This window comes from Littorina saxatilis, linkage group LG8, assembly GCF_037325665.1.
Source record: "Littorina saxatilis isolate snail1 linkage group LG8, US_GU_Lsax_2.0, whole genome shotgun sequence".
In the NCBI taxonomy this organism is placed as follows: domain Eukaryota; kingdom Metazoa; phylum Mollusca; class Gastropoda; order Littorinimorpha; family Littorinidae; genus Littorina; species Littorina saxatilis.
Window position 1 is genome coordinate 49756380 of NC_090252.1, and position 18307 is coordinate 49774686.

The 18307-nt window shown below is 45.4% G+C and overlaps 1 protein-coding gene across 1 annotated transcript in view; it reads right to left on the bottom strand.

The window, feature by feature from the left end:
* Nucleotides 1-6: 6 nt before the first annotated feature.
* The window catches only part of LOC138973768 (CWF19-like protein 2), a 34856-nt gene continuing 16555 nt past the window's right edge, over nucleotides 7-18307 (bottom strand). Inside the window, exons 8-17 of the mRNA XM_070346481.1 lie at nucleotides 13651-13796; nucleotides 10765-10995; nucleotides 8321-8458; nucleotides 6822-6936; nucleotides 6329-6417; nucleotides 5190-5306; nucleotides 4486-4641; nucleotides 4018-4098; nucleotides 1709-1810; nucleotides 7-1127 (exon numbers count right to left, since the gene is read on the bottom strand). Of these exons, the coding sequence (XP_070202582.1) occupies nucleotides 996-1127; nucleotides 1709-1810; nucleotides 4018-4098; nucleotides 4486-4641; nucleotides 5190-5306; nucleotides 6329-6417; nucleotides 6822-6936; nucleotides 8321-8458; nucleotides 10765-10995; nucleotides 13651-13796 (1307 nt within the window). The 3' untranslated portion in view covers nucleotides 7-995. The remainder of the gene's footprint in view (nucleotides 1128-1708; nucleotides 1811-4017; nucleotides 4099-4485; nucleotides 4642-5189; nucleotides 5307-6328; nucleotides 6418-6821; nucleotides 6937-8320; nucleotides 8459-10764; nucleotides 10996-13650; nucleotides 13797-18307) is intronic.

Sequence of the window (18307 nt, forward strand, 5' to 3'; positions counted from 1 at the left end):
TTTCGTCACAAATTCCATCTGGGTCGTACATGACCTACACCACCTAAATAGGGATAAACCCTGTCAAATTTCTTCAAAAATGTGTACACGACCCACACTATGCACACTGTGTGGTTCAAAACACGTTTGTTGTTTATTTGAGAACTGGTCTGTAGGAAGGTCTTATGGTATTTGAGGATTACATGAAGTCTGAAGCAAAAACTCTGCACAGTTTAAGAAATACAGAGACTTCTGTGCGTCTCTTGGTCGTCCACGGCCCAGAAACCACAATGAAGGTTAATAATTCTCTTTTAAAGAAGAAGGGGCAGGGAAATAGTCGGTAGCGGCGGTGGCTTCAAAACCAGTTGTCACTATCAGCATGGGTTTGATCCCCACTGATTCAGCAAGGGATCAATTTTCCCAGAGTCAACTTTGTGCAGACCCCCTTCCTCTTACAACGTGTCACCTAAGCTTACTGATAATCCGTTTTGTTTAATTTCTTTTTATTTCAGCAGACACGGATGTCAAACACAGTGCTAGGCAGTCACCTCTAGTGAATGAGTTGATCTAAAGTGCCTGTAATGTTTGGATGTCTTTGTTCTTGGTTCGGTTTATGTGAATTTCAAGATTTGCAGTAGAGTCTCAAGTTAAATCTCAGGGCTTGGAAACATAAATGTGTGCATGCAGGCAGAACAAAAAAGGGGTAGCGCCGAACTATAGGGCAGCTCGCTTTCCCCACGAGAAAAAGCAACCCGAATGTCCATGAAGGTAACCTCACAGGACAATATCAAATAAACTGGATGATACCTATAACACAAATCTTTGATCCGAAAAGTGTTCCAGATAGCCCAGTGAAGGGCCTTTAATGGCATATAAAGTTTGAATAAAATGACAGGGGAATGAATGTTTTAGTTGGGGTACGAAAATGGGTGCAATAATTTGTGTGCTCAGTTTATATCCTTATCTTGTCCTCATCCTTATCTAACAGTGCAGCTTTCATGGAAGTGAGCAGAAGATCAGGCAGTGAAATCGTAGGGCTTCCACCACTGTTCAAACTCCAGCACTTTCTTGCGTTGCTCCTCGAATCCCTCGCGGTGAGGTTTTCGCCACAGTCCTGGCTCTGCGTCAATCATGCCTCCACAGATCTCCTGCACAGACAATTACCGTGGTCATTCAGGGACAAAACCTCAGAATCTTTCAAATCAGGAAGAAAATGGCTTGGGGTTCATGAGTCCCAAATAATTATGTTAAGTTTTTCCTGCTATTTTCCCTTTTTGGAAGTTTTGAATATTCAGTGTGTACTATAAAGTGTTAAAAACAGGATTTGGTGTTGGGATGGTGCATCCATGACAGATTATTGATAAACATTTACACTTCCCTTTAAAGACTCCCATTTTTGTAATGTCCCTTTTTTAAACCCTGCTCCCTGACACATTCTGTTCATAAAATCTGTCAATCTTTAAAAAAAAAAAAAAATCCATTTTAGAACTCTTTAAAATTTGAGACAATTTTCGTAAATTTGATTGTATTAAACACTAGCTATCACAGTCAGTAACTGTATGAAACATTACCTTGTGTTCAGAACCACACATATCCATACAAGGAGAAACATACACAAATATGAACAACACACAGATGGACACACAGATGGACACACACACAAACATAGGCTTCACTTCCACCACCGGCCCCCTCCAATCCCCCCCCACACACACAGTGAGAAACTCACACGACCAAAGTAGGGTGTAAAAGTAGCCTCATCCTCGATGACATGAGCAAAGCCCCCTTGTAGACCAAAGTCCACAGCAAAGTATGGAAAGCCTTTGGGTACCTGGAACAAATACCGTAATACAATAATTCTCTATGAAAACCAAACTGGCATCAATTTTCACATAAAAGAAATGTTTGTCATCACTTTTATGACTTTTCATTCATCAAGCTGGGTAACAAAAAACCAATGTTCATATAGCTAACAAATCGCTGGTTCCCACAGTTGCGGGAAGAAAGTTACATATGGAGAATCAAAAGCAAACCCAATGTAAAACGCTCAGAGTTTTATCACTTCTTCTCATTGGCGTTTTTCAGACGACAGTACACACTGTGCCACAGTGTGGGAGTAACATTTCTGAAGACTAGGTCAATGAAGATGAAACAGATAACGATATGGTTCCCTTGAACCGATCAAAACTCTGGTTTGTCCACAACCTATCAAAAATCTTATATATACTGTTCAAAAAAAGAAACGCATAGTTGCTACTTGCCAAATTTTTTATTTTTCGAAAAAATTAACAGAAAATCCAATATTTAGATTATTTGTTAGAAATTTGGTATGGACACAGTTGAATGCACACACAGTTCATTTGCATCTTCAAATCAATCAGTCAATCAATACGATTGGGTGCCAAGGCTGTCAAGTCAGTAGGGGGTGTGACTGCCTTGAGCAGCAACAACTGCCCGGCACCTTCTGGGCATGGACTGGATCAGATGCCGGATATCTTGCTGTGGGATGGTGTCCCACTCCTCCTGAAGTGCCTGCAATAGATCGCAGTGATTTGCCGGCGCTTCTTCTCGCCTGCGCACACGTCTGTCCAATTCATCCCAGAGGTGTTCTATCGGGTTCATGTCTGGCGACATGGATGGCCAGGGAAGCACCTGGACATGGTGGTCGGTGAGGAACTGGGTGGTGAGTCGTGCTGTGTGCGGGCGAGCGTTGTCCTGCTGGAATATGGCATCCTGGTCAGCCAGAAGAGGAAGGGCGTGTGGGCGCAGAATTTCCTCCACGTATCGCTGGGCAGTTATGCGCCCTTGGACGTGCACCAGGGTGCTCCTTCCAGCGGTATTGATCGCCCCCCCACACCATGACGCCTCCACCACCATGAACGGGTGCCTCATCCACACAGTTGGGCGCGTAACGTTCGTTTACTCTCCGGTAGACCCTCCTCCGACCATCATGTCGCTGGAGCAGGAAGTAGGACTCGTCGCTGAACCACACGTGTCTCCAGTGATTCCGGACGGTCCAGCGAAGGTGCTGGTTGCCCCACTGCACTCGGTTCTGGCGATGGCGGCGGGTGAGGACAGCTCCTCTGTGAGGTCTGCGAGCTCTCAAACCAGCTTCATGCAGGCGGTTCCGCACGGTCTGGTCCGATAATCGGTGTGGCCCGGGGAGAGCCTGGACAGAAGATGAGGCCGACAGGAAACGATTCCGGAGGTGGCGGAGCCGTATGAAGCGGTCGTGAGCAGCAGTTGTCGCCCTTGGTCTTCCCGCTCGTGGCAAGTCAGCAACGGAGCCAGTGGCTTGAAACCTGACCCACAGTCTACTGATGGTGCTCTGGGACACGTGGAAGTGCCTGGCGATTGCACTTTGACTTTGGCCTGCTTGTAAACGACCCAATGCAATTTGGCGGTCTTCTCTGCTCAATCGGGCCATCTTTCGTCGCTGAATTGTCGTCTGATTTCTTTGTGGCGAACAATCCGCTTTTATGGGTTTTGGAAGACATGGTGAGAGCTCAATATTCCCCGAGTTTCACGAGATTACACTGAAGCATGACGAGTGGTCATGCCAAATGAGCAATTTTGACATTGTAGCCACTGATAACGCATGCGTCACGTGCAGAGCTCACTTGTGGCAATGGACGAAAGGTCGACGACCAAATAAACATTTTCTGCAGTTTGGTGGATATCCTTGTAGCCATATAACTAAATTAACCAAATATTACAAGCTATGCGTTTCTTTTTTTGAACAGTATATAATATCTCAAGGATGACAAGCAAGCATACTTTCAAAATGTGCAGTTGAACCCCCCCCCCCCCCCCCCCCCCCCCCAATTTAAGATTCCTTTCCTTTTAAGACTCAGTTTTCTTAGATTTCCTGTTTATAAACACTGTAAAGTAAACCCCAATTTAAGACTCCCTCCTTTTTAGGACCCAATTTTCTCAGATTTTTAAATTCTTTAAAGGGGGGTCCCACTGTAATTGATGCCAATCCCAAATGCCGGTGCAAAAACCCTCGACAACAGACTCAAGAAATCCAAGACTTACAGAATGCCTGATGTCCTTCTTGCTGAGGTCCACAACTTTCTTGTTGCTGTTCCACTCTGGGCCCGCATCCAGCATGGCTTTCTGAAACATTACACCACATTTCTGTCACATGTGTCGAATGGCGTGAGAGTGTGCGTCAATATTGTTGGCACATCCTGGTCAACTTTATGTGCGTACCAGCGTTTACATGCATGCACGCATACACACGCACACACCCCCATTCATCCATGCACACACACACACACACACACACACACACACACACACAAAAACGCAGCATACTCATATACTTGTGCACAAACACACACACACATGTACACACTTTCTAGAAATAGACACACACACATTTACGCACGCAAGCACTTACTACCCCAATACCCCCCTCCCCCTCCCCCACACACACATTCACACAAACCAAAACACAAACGAACAAACACACAGACAAACAAAACAAAACACATCCGCCACCTTGAAATAGATTGGAGCCATGTCGCCAATCTCTCGGTCCAGGGGAACGCACTCCAGGGCGGTGTGAGGGAAGTGTTTCAAGTGCATGCTGGTCTCCATGAACATCACATCCTGGTCCTGTGCCGCGAACATCTGCACCAACTGCTTGCGGAACGTCTGAAAACGACAACATAACAAAGACGTGAAACTTAGTTTATACGATATTAACAAGCTGTGCTCAGAATTGTCCATACAAGAGAAGGCTCCCAAAGTGTGAAACGTAACGTTATATTACATGTATAAGTTTCTCGCACAATATCTGAAAAAGAGAGCACGCTAAACATGGAATTCAGTGCTAATGTTAAACAGGGAAGACAAAAAAAAACACCCTGATTTTGGACACAAATATCTGCAAAATATTTGAAAAATAAAACATGCCAAACCTTGAAATGACTGCATGCAGAAATTTCAATAAATGTTTTTGGTGTATACAATTAAAGATGCAAACATGGATATAATTTAAAAGTCTGCGTTATTTTGACTGGTGCAAAACTGAGACGGTCTCCAAAGGGGAGTAAGTCTCTGATCAGGAGTTTGTTGTTTCCAAGAGTCTTGACTAACGCTGTACTTGGATTAAAGTGAGGGAGGGCTGCGCAGGATAACCAGCCTCGCTCTCTCGTCCCTCAGGAGTACAAATACCAGGGCTCCACTGTATTTTGCCCTACCTGCATTTCCTGCCAGACATCCTCGTCCATTGCTGTGGCTGCCGGGCAATGCTGCATGGGGACAATCAGGCAGTGGCCAGGTGTCAACGAGCGGTGAGCTGGCAGAGACAGGTACACCTGGCAAAACAAGTCAATCAGGATGCAGCAGAAATACAGGAAATACACACATACACATGCATGCACACACATGCTCTGCACTCACACACACACACACACACACACACACACACACACACACACACACACACACACACACACATTCACTCACTCACACACACAAACACATGAACGCACACACACACACACACACACACACACACACACACACACACACACACACACACACACACGAGCTCTTCAGCATAAACAGATGAATGAGGAGCCACCACCAATCAAGGGCACATCGCTTTCCTAAATGCATACCCCCTGTCTCTTCACTGTGTAACCGAGTGCCGTAACACCACGATCACCTCGGGAGGCGAAGTGCAATCAAACAGGATTGAAAATGTTAGGGCTAATTTCTTAGCCCTATAAAAACTGTTATGCAAACCCGAAGGTTTCCATGAACATACAGACAATCGGAAACCACCAGACCCCATCACAAACAGAATTCCACAATCCACCGGTGTTGACTTAAAGGCCAACAACTCGGGTGCAGAGTCGGCTGTGAAAGGAGCGGTAGCCTTCCCTGTCACAACTGAAAAACTCCCACCTTTCCAGGTGCGAGACTATACCCACCCTGTTCACTGTGTTAACTGTACAAGATTTCTTTAATCAATATTTATTGATGCACACCGAGTGGTACAGTATGTTCAAACCTGCCCTTAAACTATCCACAATGAGGATATTGAGATTTGAATCATGTGTGTCACATTTTATTCAGGTGGGGGTGGGGGTGAATGGGGGGGGGGGGGGGAGAGAGGGGTGAGGGGATTAAGGCACTAGCAGGTCTGCACGAAAGTTGACCTGTGAGATCAGAAAACTCTCCACCCTTAACCCACCAGGCGGCCGCAGCAGGGGTTTGAACTCGGGACCTTCCGATTAGGAGGACGATGTCTTATCCACTAGGCTATTGCGCCCGTCTCCTTGTTTGAACAGATCAAAGGACAAAAGACTTGCTGAAAAAGACATGTACCAACCTTGCTGCCAATGGCGATGAGGAGATGTTTGGGAACTTTGTTGAAACAATACTGACACTTGTCCATGGCTTTGTTGACCTTGCCATGTTCTGCACACAAAAAATATCAGAATGTACATGAAATTACTAAAAATGATAAAAAGGTAAATAGCATTAAATTGCTTTGTCATTCCATTTCAAATTTGTTTAAATCTCATATTGGAAGAATCTTGTTTTGCAGGCATTGGAGGGACATGCTACCCAGCAGCAGGCATTCTTCTGCTGTTTGTGCACTGTGTTTCTCATCCAATGGACACACACACACACACATACACATGCACATGCACACACACACACACACACACACACACACACACACACACACACACACACACACAGCATGTTTGAAAGAACTCCAAACCCTAGCCATATTCTTTATTTTTGAATTTATTTATTCTTTTACCTATAATGCTGATAGATAAACAGACAACCAAAAGAAAGGCACAATCTCTCACCAAAGATGGCTTTGGAGCGCTCCTTTTCTTCATTAGCGGCCCCGGACTGCTGCATGGCTGCTTTGGACAGGAACATATCGTCAACCTGAAAATCGTCGTCCGTCTTCTCCACACTCTGCAACAACACAAAATGAAAACAACTCAAATCATGCGTCAATTTTCTGAATAGGTAAATTAGGTCTCTAGTGACTCCTTACATAAAAGACAATCACACTTTTTTTTTTGCAATCTGCACTTTCACACAAAACATGGACAGCATGACAGCTATTTGATGAAGCTTACCTTTCACACAACATAGACAAAAGACAAAATACGAAGTCATAGCAGCAGATCTACAGATCCCTTGCACAGCCAAGCAAGAGGCTGACCCACAGCAAATGAAACAACTCAGGTAGACATAGTGAAAGAGACACATGATGCACGGAGACTTCAATCTTGCAAAATTACTTGTGAAATGTAACAGTCACAACAGACAGACAACCCCCTTCCTCCCACCCCCCCCCCCAACCCCCAGAACCACCCCCCCTCCCGACATCCAAAAATGTAAAATCAGAGAAAGCAAGATCATACTAAAAAGTTGTCTTAAATCTTTTTCTTCTTTTTGGGGGTGTGAGGGGAGGGTGTTATGGGGTCTCAAAAGGGGTTACGGTATATTTACTGCATATCACCAATACCATTATCACTGCCACACAAAAAAAGACAAATAAACAACAACAACAACATTCAACAAACTCAAAACAGGCAATTACTGAATTAGGAATATAACACATACATAAATCAATCAATCAATATCAATATGAGGCTTATATCGCGCGTATTCCGTGCAGGGATTTATTTTTTTATTTTTTTATTTATTTGATTTTATGCAATTTATATCGCGCACATATTCAAGGCGCAGGGATTTATTTATGCCGTGTGAGATGGAATTTTTTACACAATACATCACGCATTCACATCGACCAGCAGATCGCAGCCATTTCGGCGCATATCCTACTTTTCACCGCCTATTATTCCAAGTCACACGGGTATTTTGGTGGACATTTTTATCTATGCCTATACAATTTTGCCAGGAAAGACCCTTTTGTCAATCGTGGGATCTTTAACGTGCACACCCCAATGTAGTGTACACGAAGGGACCTCGGTTTTTCGTCTCATCCGAAAGACTAGCACTTGAACCCACCACCTAGGTTAGGAAAGGGGGGAGAAAATTGCTAACGCCCTGACCCAGGGTCGAACTCGCAACCTCTCGCTTCCGAGCGCAAGTGCGTTACTTACTCGGCCACCCAGTCCCATAAAGTCGAACCTGCCTGGACAACCCTTTGTCGGTAACAACTACCTGCCCATTACCACCGCCCCTAAGGTTCCCCTTTTTTCTCTGTAAAAGTAACCTTTCCACAGCAACAGCCTGTCTATAAAGACCACATTAATCAAATTTTGATCGGGCACTTGGGTGCTTGTTACAGATCTACAGTATCAATCCACAACAGGCAAAATCTTACTCTTCCAGCCAGTCGAGCAAACATTGCATTCTGGTCCTCTGCGGTGCCCAGCTTTTCCATCTGCACAAGCGTCTTGAGGTCGTGACGGTCGTCATCGTCGAAGTATTTGGTTCTCTCGCCCTCTGCATGAGTGTTCACCTGCATGAAAAGAAGAAAGAATCTTGTCAGTCATTTTCAACATCTGTACTGTTTCTCTGAGTCTGAGTTAAAAACTGAATAAGACAAATAGGTTTAAATTGATTGAGATCACATTGTGAAGTTTTATGCTTGTGATGTACTCAGAATAAAGTCATTAAAGAGCTGTACCCCCTCAATTAGATGACAACAATATTTACTGTTTCAGTGTTTGTCCTTAAAAATCACAACAACAGAATGCTCACAAATAAAATCTTAATCAACTCAGGAAGAGCACCATTTTAAGATCTGAGAAGCAAACAGACTCACTCTTATTAATTTTAATCTCACTTACAAATGTACACACACCCAGAACCAAACTTTCTCATCCAGCGTCATGCATTACAAAAACAAGTACAGTGGAAGTGACAACCCCCCATTTAAGACTCCCTCCCTGGGACAGGCTGATCTTTCTTAACGCAGTGTGGGATTTTCAGTGGGGCGACCACCCCCAACCCAGCGCGTCCCCGGGTGGCGGATAGGGGAACGGTCTTCAGATATGGAGATCAGCCGCTTGCGGCCGCGGACCAAACTGGCAGTGTTTCCTACCAGGGCGGAGTGGGGTAGCAGGCGGCACTGCTACCCCCTTTGAAATGCTCCATCGTCCATTGACCGGGACTCATCTAATGCGATTAATGGCGCATCAAAACCCTAGCTCCGGGTGGGATCCCGGCAAATCCTCCCCCCTGTGCTCTCAGGGTAGGACGTACGGGCCATGAGCTAAGGGTGAGGTAACCCCGACAGAAAACCCCGAATGCTGAAGACGGAGGACCCGGGCCGCACAGCGCATTCTAACAAACCACGGGTACACGCGCTTACGCAAATGATGACACAATCAACCAGAAAAAAAAAAGAAAAAAAAAAAGACTCCCTCCTTTTTAAGCCCTTGCCTATTCAGATTTTCAGTCCATAACCTCTGTAAATGTACCCCAATTTAAGACTCCCTCCTTTTTAAAACCTGAATTTCTCAGATTGTTGGAGGTCGTAAAAGGCAGGTCCCACTGTACAACAGGTGTTTACACCTGCAGCAAACACTCTCCTGTCAAACTCATGTGCTTCCTGAATTATCTGCACCTCCAGTTTACATGCAGGGGGAGATGATGTGCGACAATAACAATGCATGCCCAGTATTCGCTCCCATTTTTGGATGACATGTATTCCATAAATACATCTGGCAATTGACAGAACAAGGTAGACATCTTTTTTCAGGGGAAAAAAAGAAACAGCAACAAAAACATTAAACAAAAACAAGTCGCGTAAGGCGAAAATACAATATTTAGTCAAGTAGCTGTCGAACTCACAGAATGAAACTGAACGCAACGCAACGCAGCAAGACCGTATACTCGTAGCATCGTCACTCCACCGCCCGTGGCAAAGGCAGTGCACGTGGAATTGACAAGAAGAGCGGGGTATTCGTTGCGCTGAGAAGGATAGCACGCTTTTCTGTACCTCTCTTCGTTTTAACTTTCTGAGCGTGTTTTTAATCCAAACATATCATATCTATATATTTTTGGAATCAGGAACCGACAAGGAATAAGATGAAAGTGTTTTTAAATTGATTTCGAAAAAAAAATTTTGATAATAATTTTTATATATTTAATTTTCAGAGCTTGTTTTTAATCCGAATATAACATATTTATATGTTTTTGGAATCAGCAAATGATGGAGAATAAGATAAACGTAAATTTGGATCGTTTTATAAATTTTTATTTTTTTTTACAATTTTTCGATTTTTAATGACCAAAGTCATTAATTAATTTTTAAGCCACCAAGCTGAAATGCAATACCGAACCCCGGGCTTCGTCGAAGAGTACTTGACCAAAATTTCAACCAATTTGGTTGAAAAATGAGGGCGTGACAGTGCCGCCTCAACTTTCACGAAAAGCCGGATATGACGTCATCAAAGACATTTATCAAAAAAATGAAAAAAACGTTCGGGGATTTCATACCCAGGAACTCTCATGTCAAATTTCATAAAGATCGGTCCAGTAGTTTAGTCTGAATCGCTCTACACACACACACAGACAGACAGACAGACGCACATACACCACGACCCTCGTTTCGATTCCCCCTCGATGTTAAAATATTTAGTCAAAACTTGACTAAATATAAAAAAAGAAGTAAAAAAGAAAATAAATAAGCTAATGTATGTAATAGCTCTCTTCATTGTCCCACTGCACTCTCTGTCATGAGGTTTTTACCGATGTTCAGAAGAAAAAAAACAAAACAACATGCAAAACACACAAGATAAAACATTATATGACACCTACGTTTTTCATCTTTCTCTTTCTCTTCCCACTGCTGCGGTCTCTGTCGTATTCCTGTTCCGGCAATGGCCGCACCATCCCATCTCGTCCTGTCCTGGTCAACACGACCGTGTTATCCTCCTCTGTGTCCTTGACCTGGCTGCCAGTGACCTTAGGGCCTGGCTGTGACCTTGGCATTGCCTCCTTGGCTTTGCGCGCCAATTCCAGCGTCTCCTTGAGTTGTTTGGCGAGGTCCTTGAGAAATAGAATGTCAACATTAACATTGGATTTTCTGATGAACTCATGCAACTATGATGTCGCAATTTAGCAACAGCGTATCTCAGCCTAAAGTCTGTCCTCAATTAATAATAATAATAATGCATAATATTTATATAGCGCATGTGTCCAGGGTTTAACCCTGCTCAAAGCGCTGCTGCAATTGAGCCTGAAGTCGATTTCACACAGACTTTGCAAAGTCTTTTTACCGAAAACTCAGTGCTAAAGTCTGTCCTTAATTGCGCGAAGTGGACTACGCGAAGCTGGCCGCATGGAGCTCTAGCACTGAGTTTTTGGTAAACAGACTTCGTGAAGTCGACTTCAGGCTGAATTAAGGACCGCCGTAAAGCTCCGTGCGAACAGTTTGGCGAAGCATACTTTACGTAGTGGACTTCGCCCTGGCTTAGGCTGGGGAGTACAATGCAAAAATGGGTGCCTCCCAAATGGGTGGTATGTAGTAGCAGGGTCCGATTGGTTGAAATTGAAATTTGTTGTGATTTCCACTAATCGGACCCCGAGGCTTGTTCCCACCTAGCTGGGTGACACCCAGTTATGCTTTGAGCACCTCGGCCCCGGTGTCCCTTGATTTGCAAGTCAAATGAAAAATGGCTTTTTTGCTTTCGTCTAGAATAAAAAATTAAAAAATGTAAAAGTAAAAAGGTCAGCTGGTTCCAAATATATCAGCTGTTGACAACCAAAATGAAAACTTTGTATGGCTGGTACCAGTGGTAGTGGTACAAAAGAAGGCTGGAGAAAACTCCTAGCATTCTATTTAACAAGTAAAATGATGGAAAAAATTACAGTAAACCCCTCAGAGCTAAGCAGGCCTGTAACACACACACACACACAATAATAACAAATAAGCAATGTTGTATTTGCAAATTTCTCTGTGTATGTGACAAAACTACAACCAGGGTTTTGTCTACTAATTCGCCACGGCCCTCGACCCAGCCTACAGGGTCTTACTTGGTAACTTCGGCTAATCTGAATTTGCTTAACGAGTTCAAATGACAGTGGAACCCCCCCTTTTAAAACCCCCCATTTAAGACTCCCTCCTTTTTAAGACGCTGACTTTCTGTTCATAACCTCTGTAAGTGTACCCCCATTTTAAGACTCCCTCCTTTTTACATTTAGTCAAGTTATAACTAAATGTTTTAACATAGACGGGGAATCGAGACAAGGGTCGTGGTGTATGTGTGTGTGTGTGTCTGTCTGTGTGTGTGTGTGTGTGTGTGTGTGTGTGTCTGTCTGTCTGTCTGTGTGTGTAGAGCGATTCAGACCAAACTACTGGACCGATCTTTATGAAATTTGACATGAGAGTTCCTGGGAATGATATCCCCGGACGTTTTTTTCTTTTTTTCGATAAATACCTTTGATGACGTCATATCCGGCTTTTTGTAAAAGTTGAGGCGGCACTGTCACACCCTCATTTTTCAATCAAATTGATTGAAATTTTGGCCCAGCAATCTTCGACAAAGGCCGGACTTCGGTATTGCATTTCAGCTTGGTGGCTTAAAAATTAATTAATGACTTTGGTCATTAAAAATCTGAAAATTGTAAAAAAAAAATTCTTTTTTAAAACGATCCAAATTTACGTTTATCTTATTCTTCATCATTTTCTGATTCCAAAAACATATAAATATGTTATATTCGGATTAAAAACAAGCTCTGAAAATTAAATATATAAAAATTATTATCAAAATTAAATTTCCGAAATCAATTTAGAAACACTTTCATCTTATTCCTTGTCGGTTCCTGATTCCAAAAACATATAGATATGATATGTTTGGATTAAAAACACGCTCAGAAAGTTCAAACGAAGAGAGGTACAGAAAAGCGTGCTATCCTTCCCAGCGCAACTACTACCCCGCTCTTCTTGTCAATTTCACTGCCTTTGCCATGAGCGGTGGACTGACGCGCTCTTGCTGTAAAAATGCAGTGAGTTCAGTTTCATTCTGTTAGTTCGACAGCTTGACTAAATGTTGTAATTTCGCCTTACGCGACTTGTTAAGACCTTGTTTTCTCAGACTTTCTGTTCATAACCTCTGTAAGTGTACCCCCATTTTAAGACTCCCTCCTTTTTAAGACATGATTTTCTCAGATTTTCCGAGGTCTTAAAAGGGGGGTTCCACTGTAGTCCTTAAAACCCTGTTCACACACAGACGCCGCGTCTAGTACGATGGAAAAGTGATCAAGAGCCGTGGCCAATCGTGGGCCAATCGTGGGGGGATCTCCATGAGCGTGGTTTGGTCGGGGTGGGATCTGCTAGGTCGCGAAGCTTACACGCTCTCCCCACGCTTATTTTGAACTGAACAAAACAAGCGTAGCCTGTTCATGGTGCAGTACTTCTTCTGCGTTCATGGGCTGAAACTCCCATGTACACTCGTGTTTTTTTGCACGAGTCGGGGTTTACATGTATGACCGTTTTTACCCCGCCATTTAGGCAGCCATACGCCACTTTCGGAGGCGTGGAGCAGTACAGTCGTGATGTAGTTTAAAACAAATTTGTTGCGATGTGCTGGATTTTAACGCCCTGATTTAATAACTTTTTGATTGGCCTGGTCTTCGTAAGGGCGTAGAGCTGTGTGACAGGGGCCTCACTCTCAGGCCTAATGCTGTGCAATCAATGCCTACCTCGTCCCCCATGAGTTCTGCACGCAGGATTTTGGCTCCCAGGGAGTTCATCTCATCCTCTGACAAGACTTTGACGGGGGCCGGCTCTTCCTGCATCTCTTCCTCCTCCCTCTGCTCTTCCTTGTCCGATTCTGATGATGATGAGCCTGGAAATTGAAAAATACAGTTAAGGATACCTGCCCTGGTGGTCATCATTTTTTTTTTAAATGTAATTCAACTTTCCATAGCCACCACCTGTTGATATAAGGTCACAATCCTTTCAACTCAGTCCCTTGGGTGGTCGTTATAGACAAGTTGGATTGTATTGAGCTTCTCATGACAGTGACTGGACCAAAATCAAATCCTCTGAATACGCTTCCAGGGTTTCCTTTACTAGTGCGCCCTGCGCCATTGGCGCATTAAATCTGAAATAGTCCCATCACAATTCCCTTCAGTGCGTCACAGGGCACATTGAGATTACGTACCACCAAATGTACACTTTACATCGGATTACACACACACACACACACACACACACACATACAGAGATAATACGATATAGCGGCTAATTCTCAAATGGCACCATATTGCACCCTTTTGCATCTTTGGTCAAAACGCGTACAGGACTCTTTGGCGCTTCTTGCCTTCGACTATGTCCCATCAGAATTTGGTTGAGTGGGACAAATGTCCCATTGCTTTGTTCTCCCAGGCTAAACCCTGCGCTTCACACCTTTGTGTGTTTCAGGCAAGAAATTGTTCCAGTTCCACGTCTTCAGCGTGTTCAAGGTCCCTCACCTCCCCTACTGGCGCTATGGAGAGCTAAATTATGTGAATCAGCAAGAGGAAGAAGGGAAAAAGAGAAACAATTGAAAATAATGACTGCATACAATCTGTATCAAGCATACTTACAACCCCTTTTTAACAATAACATCACCCGACAGAATCAAAGCTGCAACAAAAGTTTGTAATTCATCCCCAAAAAAAAGAAGAAGAAAAAAAAAGCAAATTAGCAAACAGGACAAGAGAAAGAGAGAAATTAGAAATGAATTAAACTTTAAAGAACCGAAAGAACGAAACAATGAAAGAAGGAAAGAATGAAAGAAATACATTGCAATTAAAGAAATAATAGTAGAAGTCTAAGCAGAAATTATCTGTTAATCCAAACAATGATATAATTACTGTGATGTTCTTAACTACACTTTAACATGGAATGTATGTATGTATGTACAATGTATGCATGTATGTATGTATGTATGTATGTATGTATGTATGTATGTAGGCATGTATGTAGGTATGTATGCATGTGTGTTGGTGTGTCATGTGTGCAAGAAAAAAGGGTATTGTAGTTGTACATATATTACTTTAGATATCATGGGTTTTAGGAATTTTCTTCTCTTATTCTTTTATAATGGAAAATTTCCTAAATAAATTTTCATTTAATTAATATACTTACCCGAATCACATTAGCATTGAGTCACCTGAGATGCTTATCACTGAAAAACGCTTACCCGGCTAAAGAATTTAAAGGGAAGCAACCCCATCACCAAAACGAAAGTGAAAGTAGCTTTGGTAATGGGCCAGTACACCGGGAGTTACCTCCCATACGGGTGTATGCCACGTCACTTCCTCTAGGAACACGTGCCTCTTATCATACGGCTTTAAAAAATCTTAAAACCATAAGCGGGGCAGGTGGGAGGGAATACAGTATGTGATTCGGGTAAGTATATTAATTAAATGAAAATTTATTTAGGAAATTTTCCATTAAATATCATATTCTTACTCCGAATCACATTAGCAGATAACATCAACAAGGCGGTGGGCTAGAAATGAATCAAAACTCACCATCAAGTTCTGGACAGGAACTGGCCTGCTGCTATGAGCGCTGGAAGGCCTCTGGAGCCATCCTGTCGAAGAGCTGTGACGTCCCGAAGATAAAAGTTTATAAAAACATCTTCGGAACGCCAATACGCAGTTGTCAGCACCTCCTCTAGACGTCTGGAGCGCAGAACTGCCAGAGAGGATGCCCACGCCCTCGTTTCATGGGCTCGGGCCGAGTCAAGTGGCAAGGAGGGCATAACCCCCCCCCTCTTTGTGCGACTCCACTCATAAGCCTGCTTGATGAGCGAGGACACCCACCGGGCCAACGTTACCTTCGACAAATCTTTCTCGCGCCTAGTAAGGAGAGAGATAAACAACAACTTCTGAGAACTAGACCGAATCGGCTGAGTCCGGGCTAAGTACAGACGAAGTGCCCTCACAGGGCAATTGACCGAATCGGGGTCATCCGGGGCCAACGCGCTGGTCAGAGCCTTAACTCTAACCAGCGGAGAGGCCTGCCCCGGAGACTGATTCTTGGCCAGGAAATCAGGCCGGAAACGCAAAGATGCGGAACCGTCCGGCTCAAAGGAGATATCTCCAGGCTGACCCGACAGGGCGTGGACCTCGCTACCCCGTCGGGCCGTAGCCAACAAAAGGAGAAACAGCGCTTTGCGAGTGACATTGAACAGACTGGCCTCGCTTAAAGGCTCAAAATCCGCAGAACGAAGGAATTCCAGGATTAAAAACAAGTCCCACTTGGGAGCGGGCAAACGAGCTTTAGCTTCCTTAAGAGCAGCCCCTTTAATGACTGCAGCTATAACACCCCCGACTCGAACAGAACGACCAATCTGCTTAAGAGTCGCCGAGATAGCGGAGCGCCGGACCCTCAGCGAGGAGACTGAGGCGCCCTGCGAAGACATGAAAGAGAGGTGGTTAGCGACCTGAATAGAGCGCGGAGCCACCGAACTCACCCCTCTAGCTGAACACCAGGCAGTCCATGCCTTCCAGTGGGAAGCATAAACTGAAGAGGTGGACGCTCTATGCGAGCGAGCCACCAAGTCCAGAGTCAAAGACGACGCCCCAGAGCGCTTCAGCGAGTCCCGAACAACTTCCACACGTGAAGCTTCAGAAGACTGGGCTCCTCGTGTGGAATGCCTGTTCGGGGCTGCACTAGTTCCCCTCGCACGAGTGCGAGAGGAATGGGGGGCCCTTGGGCGAGCCGAAGAAGATCTGGAAACCAGACCTGCGACGGCCACAGAGGAGCGACCAGAAGAAGAAGGGCCGGCTCCTCCATCTCCGCTTTCCGGATTACTCGGCTGAGTAACGGAAAGGGAGGAAAGGCGTACGCCTCCAGACCCGTCCAGGGAAAGTCCAGAGCGTTCACTCGCCATGCCTGAGGGTCCGGGAATGGCGAGACGAACACCGGAAGCCTCTTTGAGTACCTTGTGGCAAAAAGGTCCACCAGAGGCTTTTGGACCTGGGCCCAAAGGCGAAGCAGTGCCCCGTGAGTGATCGTCCACTCCGACTGAAGCACTGTACCGGAACGACTGAGCGCATCCGCCAAAGTGTTCAGCCTCCCTGGAAGGTACCTGGCCGAGATCGTGATATGATGCTGAAAGCACCACACCAGGATCTCGCAAGCCCTCTCCGAGAGAGACGGGGACCGCGAGCCTCCCTGCTTGTTGATGTACGCCGCCACTGTCATGTTGTCTGTAAACAGACGAACATGTTTGGCGTACAGGGAGGGCAGAAACTTGGCCAGAGCTAGAGCAACTGAAGATCTGTATGTGCCCCCCAACCCTCCCTGGACGCATCTGTAAAGAGGTCCAGGTCGGGGAGGGGCACGACGATCGGAACACCTCTGCAGACCCACTCCGTGTCCAACCACGGAAGGGTCGCAGACTGGAACCATCCCTGCAAAGGGATGAGGGCGTCCCAGTCCACCAGAGGAGAGTCCACAAACGGCTTCAGCGCGAACTGAAGCGGACGTTTGTGGACCCGGCCCAGTGAAACCAGAAGAGCCATAGACTCCATCTGCCCCAAGATGGAGGCGAGCGAGCGGATGGAAGCCATCAGGAGAGGTAAAGTGGAGCGAATCTGGGCTTGGAGCTTGTCCACCCTTCTCTGAGAAGGCTGGACAGTCCAAGCGACCGTGTCGAAAGACATCCCCAGATAAGTGAATGTCTGTGACGGGGTCAGCTCCGACTTTACCCGGTTGATCGAGAACCCCAACGAGTTGGATTCTCGAAGAACCGACAGGGTATCCTGCGAACAGCCGCTCTGGGACTGGTTCATGATGAGCCAGTCGTCCAGATAAGCCCGCAGTCGGATACCCTGGGACCTCACCAGTGCACAGACCTGTCTCACCACCATGGTGAAAATCCATGGTGCGAGAGACAGCCCGAAAGGGAGTGCGCGAAACTGGTAGATCTGATCTCCCCACCGGAAACGAAGCCATTTCCGGTCGGCCGGATGCATAAGAATGTGAAAGTATGCGTCCGTGAGATCGATCGAGGTCACCCAGTCTCCTGGGCGGAGAGAGTCTCGGACAGAGGCTGGCGTCTCCATCTTGAATTTTATCTCCCTCAAGAAAGTATTGAGGAGAGATAAATCCAACACGGGACGCCATCCTCCTGATGCTTTGGGAACAGCGAACAGACGCCCGTAAAATCCCAGGGAGCTGTGGACCCGAACTCTCTCCACCGCGCCCTTCTGCTCCAGGGAGGCAATTTCCGACTGCAAGACGGAACGTGCTTCCTGCGAGAAGGGGGGCTTGAACCGCGGAGGCACTCGGGTAAGAGGCGCCTTTTCCTCCCGCCAGAGTAGACGGAAGCCCGATCTCACCACTCCCACAATCCAT